The sequence below is a fragment of the Macadamia integrifolia genome, unplaced genomic scaffold (assembly GCF_013358625.1).
Source record: "Macadamia integrifolia cultivar HAES 741 unplaced genomic scaffold, SCU_Mint_v3 scaffold1350, whole genome shotgun sequence".
NCBI lineage: Eukaryota > Viridiplantae > Streptophyta > Magnoliopsida > Proteales > Proteaceae > Macadamia > Macadamia integrifolia.
This window is the reverse complement of record NW_024868173.1, coordinates 41,602-49,946: the sequence shown is the minus strand read 5'-3', so window position 1 is coordinate 49,946 and position 8,345 is coordinate 41,602. Positions and strand designations below refer to the sequence as shown.

At 35.6% G+C, this 8,345-nt stretch overlaps 1 protein-coding gene across 1 annotated transcript; it reads left to right on the top strand.

Annotated features, from left to right (window-relative positions):
* Window positions 1-7,217, top strand: LOC122063535 (L10-interacting MYB domain-containing protein-like). Its single transcript, XM_042627231.1, has 3 exons — window positions 1-214; window positions 5,870-6,313; window positions 6,407-7,217. The coding sequence occupies exons 1-3, from the start codon at window positions 122-124 to the stop codon at window positions 7,022-7,024; spliced, it is 1,155 nt and encodes a 384-aa protein (XP_042483165.1). The 5' UTR covers window positions 1-121; the 3' UTR covers window positions 7,025-7,217.
* The last annotated feature ends 1,128 nt before the right edge of the window (window positions 7,218-8,345 follow it).

The window sequence follows — 8,345 nt, the reverse complement described above, 5'->3', positions numbered from 1 at the left end:
CACAAAGGGAAAAAGCGGGTATTTGTGTATCTGTGTACTGTGTGTCGCTTAGCTCGAGAGACGGACTGGTAGAGAACAAGAGAGTAGGGTAATAGGGTTCCATGGTATCATCGTCTCACAAATGCATTCTTGGAATGCGCTTTTGGAATGCATTCTAGGCCAAGAACCTGAAAGCTTCAGCGAAGAACCTATGATTCAACCGATCAACTTCAAGGTCAGATTTGTGTTCCCTTACTCACACAAGCACACATGATTAAGTTTTGTTAGTTTTTCAAAGTATTTCTTCGTTTGATTTTGGTTACTGAACTTTGATTTTTGTGATTCCTTCAGTTTCTGAAACTAGTTTTGTGCTTGCCCTTTTCTCTGTGATTTGATGTGTTTTTAATCTGATTTTATCTTTGTAGAATAAATTATTTGTTTGCTATGGTGCTTTGGTTGTGCAGTTGATGTTAGGGTTCTTATAGTGTTTAGGGTTTTATCTGTCCATCTTTTCTTCTTGTTTTTCGTTTTTCTCAGTATGTTTTGTAATTCTCATGTGAATGGTGTAGTTTCTTGGGACTCAATTGAAGTTTCTTTGTTATTGTTCATAAATCATAGAGAAGAGGTGTTAGGTTAGCAATGAAACTGGTTACAGTAGGGAATTTTGTCACTTATCATAGTTAATCCTTTCTTCTTCGATAGTCTTTCTCGTGCTGTCATGAGCTTTGGTTGAAATGTTTTGGTGATTGAAACAAGAAAAGACAAATATCTAGTCTTGGCCATGCCTTCCATGCCCATTGAATAAGCGGCTGCATTCTGTAGTTGGAGAAACTCATACTCTCTAGTGTCCAAGTTTTGCCAAACAGAATTGTTTTTAGTTTCCTGTTTAAGTTTAGCGTTTGAGGCTTTTGGGCTCTTCTTAATAAAATAATTTCTTCTGAAAAGAGAGAAGAAAAAGAAAAAGAAAGAAAAAAAAAAAGATAATGACTGAGGTAGCCGTGTTCAAATGGTTTGATTGAAGCTTTCTACACCTTGATCTGAAATGACCGTATCTGCCACTTGAGCTGTTGCATTTTGGGGTGAGATGTGAGTAGCAGCAGGACCCTGTCTCTGGACACGATTCCATCTGGGCATCGGCCCAAAAGGTTTAGAGCAGCAGTTCATGAGAGGGCATGCATTTAACTTGAAAAAAAAAAACAAAAACAACTCAGCCATTTCCCAACTGGATGGCCTCCATGGATCCACCATAGTATGAGATAAAAGGAAAAAATGAAAGAAAAGGAGAATAGGCAAAGAAAAGAAACAAAGCAATGCAACACCTCCGGGACATCTCACCTAAACGCTGTTAGCAACATGGATCTTTGCCTGCCAAATAGCTCTATTTGATGTCATACTAGGATCCAGACCTAGCCTCTACATGTCTTTCCTTACCAACTCATCAATAGTCATTTTAACTTGAAATTTGTAGAATAAGTCCATTGAAGGAAATTTTCTGGCTTGATCGAATTATTCGGCCGAACTGAATTTTTCCAAATTATATGAAAAATTCTGACCGAATCCGAATAATAATAAAAAAAGGGTAAAATTCACGATTTTTTCTAATTTGATTATAAAACGCGAATAAATCGGTCCAAACCGAATTATTCGGTTCACTTAAACTCACTTAAAAAAAGAAAAAGAAAAAACCACTGGACCAAAATAGGGTTTTCCACTTTTCCCATCTTATTTCTCCCCAATTTTTCGTATCAAGACTCAACTGTTCAAATCCTTTGTTTTGCATCTAGTGGCTACCCGAGTACACGAATATTCTTAAAGTCTTGAGTCTCTTGAATCTCTTCTCTGCTGGTTGCAGGCACACGAACACAAGTATGTGCTTCTTAACCTTTTTTTTTTTTTTGAGTGTTTAGTTCTTCAAGCTTTGAATCTGAATCCTTCATTCCTTCTAACACCAGCCTATGGTCTTTAACTATTAATGCTATTTGAATCTGAATCCTTCTAGCACCGTTCGTTCTGTTGGGCTTTTCTTGAGTAATTGTTATGTCAAAGGCACCGTTTGATTTATTTGGATCGGAATCCTTCTAGCACCGTTTGATTTATTTGGATATTGCTTCCATGGTGATTTTTCCATCCTGAAAATAACCTTAAATTTTCCATCCTAGAAAGTCATGCACATTTTAGCGAATCTGAAATTGTTCAAGGATGGAGCTTGCCTAAGAAAAATAATATATACCAAAAGATAATTATGATTGGATTACCAAAAGATAATTATGATTGGATAAGCTCTGTACTCTCTACTTATCCATCCTCAATGGATTAGTCTAAGGAAAAAGGATTAGAAGCAACAGCAATAGAGGTGAATTTGCATGTTTTGATCTCCAAGATACAATAAATTATAAAAATAATATCCGAATTTTTTGTCCGACTTTTATTTTTGTAAACGAATAATTCTCGAATCCGAATCTGCTTTTTATTTTGACCGCTTTTTTGACCACTTTTTTGACTGAACCCGTAAATTAATCAATCAAATTATTCTGAATAATTCTCCATCCGAATACTTCCCGAATCCGAATTTGCTAACTAGGGTTTGTATCTGAGAGTACATATATGATTTTAGGATATGTGCTCATTTTACCAGATAGGGTATGAGGGTAAAAGAAATTAGTGCTTAGTAAAATTTCGATATGGTTTAAAATAAATTAAGTCCATGTATTCATTATAGAGCAAAGAGTCGCTAGTTTTGATCTCCAGTAGTTATTTGTTATTCTTCCTGCAACTTCTTGTGGGTCTGTATTCTATAGACAGTGTCCATTGTGCATGTAGCTTAATTTAACCCCGACCCCAGCACCCAATCACCTCTCACCCCCTTCCACAAAGAAAAGAAAAAAGAAAAGACAAAGAATATTCTGAAAATGAAAAGAATATTCTATGTGGAGTATTGAGTTAGTCTAAAAATTATTTGTATCATGTCGAGAAAATTTACCACGAGCAGGCATAATAAATTGCATTGCTAGTGTCTCTCTATGTTGATCACTTCTTTAATTATGCACAACTTTGTCTAAAAGCATGGCTTTACATTTTTTTAGATTCTGGGCAGCTTGCCAGACCTTTGATAGTATTCTAACATAATGTGTTGGGTCATTGCAGAGAGAGGTTAATGATCTTATTCTTGAGTTGATCAATACTATGGTTATGTGAAGGAAACTAGGTTATCTAACATGGAATTAAAATATTGTAAGGCATGGAAGCCATGTGTGCATGGGAAGTGGGCCCATATTCAAACTGTTGACGCAGTTGAGGGAAAAGTTTCTCTGAACTGCTGGCGTGGGCTACATCAGCCAGCCCCTGTGTCTATCTCTCCCTTCTCTGTCCTTTATTGTCGAACTGCTGAAATGTCTCAAAACATAAATATTAGTTTAGAAGCTTGGGGTCTGTGTGTCTTCCAGGTTTTATAAAATATTTATGGTACTGAGAATCTTCAGGTTCTCTTGGGTTTACTGAGTCTCCCTACTTCAGTGGAGCGGAAATCCAATTTTGAGGAATCAGATGGCTTCACATAATTTGTTGGCAGATAAGGCTCTCTGATCTAAAGCATGTTATCTAATATGTGTTGGAATTGTTCGTTATAGGAATGGCATTGGTTGGACAGTGCAATCAGAACGTCTGTTGTTATAGAAAGAAATTAACATGATTTACACGCAATCAGAATGTCTAAATAACATCATTTCAGTTCCTCAAATCAGATTATGTACAGTCAAATTAATATCGCAAACCTTTGGACCTTTTAGATACGACTACCATACAACAGTATCTTTCAATGTAAGTTCTTTTTTTTTTCCTTGGGGTGGTGGGTCGGTCTTCCATCGGATCCATGTAACCGACCCCATTTAGTTGGGATAAGGTTATGGTTGTTTTTGTTGTTATTTTGGGAGGGGGGAAATCTATGGAATGGGATCTATTTTCGTTTTATACTCAACATCCAAAACCTTATCTTAACTTAATGGGATCTATTCCTTTTTTATATTTATTAAAATTTATTCCTTTTTAAGAAGTAATTCACCTTGCTCCTGAGAGCTCCATTGCTTGAACAAGTAATGAAGAGTCGTCAGTGAGATCCGAATACCGCTCTGATGAGGGGAATTCATGAGCTCTGCAGTTGATTGCTTCAGCTCTCTGAGAAGCTTCCAATCTCTCTGCAAGCCCATCACCTTCAAGCATTTGAACCACTTCGGACATCTTCGATCTATGTCCTGGAAGGAACTGGTGGACAAGAGAGATACTTGAACCATCTCCTCAAGCTCAGTTCTGTCGTAGTTTTTCTTCAGATCCTTTTTAACAAGCATATCGAGCTTCTTCTCTTGGTGAAGTTTCTTCACCTGCATTCATGACCAAGAATGATGCTAATTACTTCTGCAGAGATCTCTGAAAGTTAACTAGAATGCCATGCATTCTGACTATCCCAAAGGGGAGAGACTAAACTAAACAGATAAAGATAGTGCAGGTATTATAAAGATAAATAGCTTGTGGGTCTGAATTGTGAACTGCATCCTATTTCTACCAATATGTATTTGTATTTGGAATTCCTTGTGTGTGGTCAAGAAATGTTTGATTAGCCTATATTGGGTGAGTGTGGCACAAGGATGGTTGATCACTTCAAAAGTCCTTGTGCTTGGAATATTAAAAATTATTAAATAATGTATGTGTTTATTATTGGCTGTAGGGTAGATGGAACATGTCTGTAATGCTATTGAAGTTTGTTAGGTCTGTGCAAATACAGGTCAGAAATGAATGGACATGCAAACCATTTATTTTGAACTCATTGATGTTTTCATTCTTGTAGTGGTATATGTGCAAGTGTGTGTATAGGTTCTTTGTTTTGATCACCATTTGATTGGAACTGAACAGTAAAATTGTAGAGATCAGATTTTCTGTCCATATTCTAAATCAAGTGACCTGAATACTAATACAATGCCCTTTTTCCTTACTAAATCTAACTTCAAAGATCCAGCAGTAGGATCAACCTAGACCCTCCCTTGGAACCTCATTTGGAAGCTCAACCTAAATCCAAAGTTTAAGCTTTTCCTCTGCAAATGCTGTCAATAAGTTGGTTTACCAACTCATAAAATACATGCCAATCAACTGTTAAGGTTGTTCTTTCTGAAAAAGAATCTCGGGATCCAGTCATTTAGGAGTACTAAAAACAGAATTCTTGAGTGCAGATTTCTGGTATCTAATAATTGACCTGTTTCCTAATGGAAAGGCCCAAGACAGATGTAAAAGTATAATTAACAATGATCTGTCTTAGCATGTGCTTCATTTGGTATGAACAGAATCTGGTTCTAGTCAAGGGCAATAAGCCAAATCCACACCATCTCATGAATCTTGTTAATAGATGATTTACATTCAGATTATAGAGACCCTATAGATCATCTCAACCATCTAGATAATCAACAAGAAACTCCACTAGATGGTCACTCACTCCTTATCACAGACGACGGTTTTCAGAAGGAAACCAATCAAGCAGGATGGGCATCGTTCCTGTTGCTTGTTGAACATCATAACTTTTGGTCATGGTTACTTAGATTCAGCAGAGGAGATAGAAGGGAGAAGGCTGGGTTGCCTAATGCAAATTAGTTGCTTAAAAGCACATGGTTAAATACCCATGTACATGGTTAAATATCCATATACTCAAGTTCAGAACTAAGTTAGGAAAATGAACTTGAAGCTCTTTGTGTTCAAAGATACAAGATCATGTTGCAACAACTAGTACGCACTCATAAGTTGATAGCTGCTTTGTTTATTAATTTTATTATTTTTAACCATTGATTTTGATGTGCGAATTGATTAGTTAAGATGATTAAGGATTGAAAAACATGCTTATGGTTCTTGCCAGGTTAAACTGAATACAAGTAAGAAAAGAAGGATGAATACGCAAGAGACATCATCCGATCTGTCTAATGGGAAAGAAATTGCTACAAATGAGAATGCTTGTAGAAAAAGAAAGATGGAGACAGGGAAGGAAATTGTCAAAGAGCCAGCATTTTGGACAGATGATCGCAAGAAACATTTTATTGGCATCTTATTGGAGCAGGCTCGTAAAGGAGGCAAAATCAACACTAGTTTTAGTAGGGATGCTTGGGATATCATTTTAAAGCAGTTTAATGCATCAAAGCAAACCAATTATGATATGCTAGCAATTAAAAACTGTTATAGGGCATTGAGAAGTGCATGGATCACATGGAAAGTATTATTGACTAATAATAGTGGATGGGGATGGTGTCACCAGACACAGAAAGTCAACCCACCAACCAAACAACATTGGAATGACTTCAAAGCGGTAATAGTTGATTTTCTTCTATTTTTCTTAGAATATTTTATAATTTATGATTATCATGTCAATGTGCTTAAAACTGAATTATTATCTTAACAGAAGCATAAGCAAGCTGTACAATTTTTGAAGGGCCCGCTAAAGTTTGAGGAGGAATTGGATGAGCTTTTTAAGGGAACCGATGTTGAAGGAAAGGATGCAATGTGTCCAAAAGAAGATGAAAAGAGTAGTACCCATAAAAAGAGTATTGTCTATGAAGTTCCAGTAACAGAATTCAATGAAAATATTGCGGAGTCACAACCAAAAAGAGGAGTGTCAAAATCGTCAATAATGAATACATTGGATGATGACGATGAATATGTACCCGAGGAGATATATAGTGCACCAAAGAAGCAAAAAAAGGTTTCTACTTCGGGGAAACGGAAGTCAAGAAAGACAACTCATGCACCCTCATCTGAAAATATGACTATCCCCTTGTCCTCTTTGGGAGAAATGGCAAATATTCGGATGAATGCTTTAACTGCTACTTCAAGTGTAAGTGGATCTGTGTCTGATGCTTTGAAGATATTAGATGAAATGGAGGAGGTATCTATGGGGAGTGATATGTATCTGGATGCCATGATGTTGTTGGAGGATCCCACAAAGAGAGAATTTTTTCTGAAAATGAATCCTTCTATTCGATTTGCTTGGTTACGAAAAGTACTTAACCTAAAGGGGTAAGGCCCGAGTTTTTGAAAATGTCATGTAGTTATATTCTGTTGTGATGGAACTAGTATGATATATGGTTGATAGGAGTATACAGTTTGATGGTTTTGATATGGGGAAAACAACTATTGATTGTAGTTCGATGGTCTTTTTTTACCCACTGTGATTAAATGATTATTTAATGCAATTAACTGTGGACTTAGTCTTATGTGGTTCTAGTTTTTATTTTTTCTTGTATCGCTTTGATTCACATTATCTATTTGATCATTATTCATTAAATAATATTTTGAAACGCTATTTGAAGATATATATATATATATATTTTTGGGTAAAGTATTTGAAAAGATAATTATGCTTTATCAAGAATTAAAAGTCATTGAGGATGTTATGCTATTTATTAGTATAACAATCTGGATAGAAAGTATCTTGGGTGAAGAAGAGGATGAAGTAACACCTCAATTGATTAACAATGTGTTCATACATGTCCATTAACGAGCCATTTTTGGATTTTGAGATATCACAACATTATACACATACTAAAAGTGTACGTAGACTTTTTCAAATGTCTTGAAATCAATTTGTAAGGTTACTAAGGCTCCGTTTGGTATCGTTCTAAAAAAACGTTTCTGGAGTTTTTTCGTTCTATTGAAACGAAAAAACGGAATCTTCTGTTTAGTGCACTGATGGTCTGTTTCTGTTTTTTTGGAACAAAAAGTGAAAAAAAAAAACTGAAAAAACGAGATTGGACCGAACTCCATTTTGGAGTTCCGTCTTCCCAGTTTCGTTCCATTTTACCAAAAAAAAAAAACAAATTTTTCGATAAAAATCTGAAATTTTGAAACACCATTTTTTCGTTTAAAAACTGTATTTTGACACAGAAACTGAAATTTTCGTTTTTAACACGAAACGGCGTTTTTAGAACAGAAACGATACCAAACGGGCCCTAAGTGTTTGAAGGAAAGAGAATTGATGAAAAATATGAAGAATAATACGTAGATAAGCAATTGGCAATGACTCTTTTATGGTAAAATATGTGACAAATTGTAGGTAATGACATCTTTTATTGACCATATTACAAATATCCATATAATAATAGATTTCAATTGAAATGTGCATCCCTACGTAATATGGAGCTCTTGAAAACTACTGCTAAATTCCAAGGATTGAATCCCACTTTCTCTACCAAAATAGGAAAAAAAATCCCGCTTCCACAAAGGGATTGAGTTGGGTTAGGTTTGGCTGAGGAATTAAAGAAGGGAGAAGAAGGCATAAGCAGAAGGAATTAAAAAAAGAAAAGAAAAATAATGGGTTATGAAGTCTAAAAAGAAAATATAAA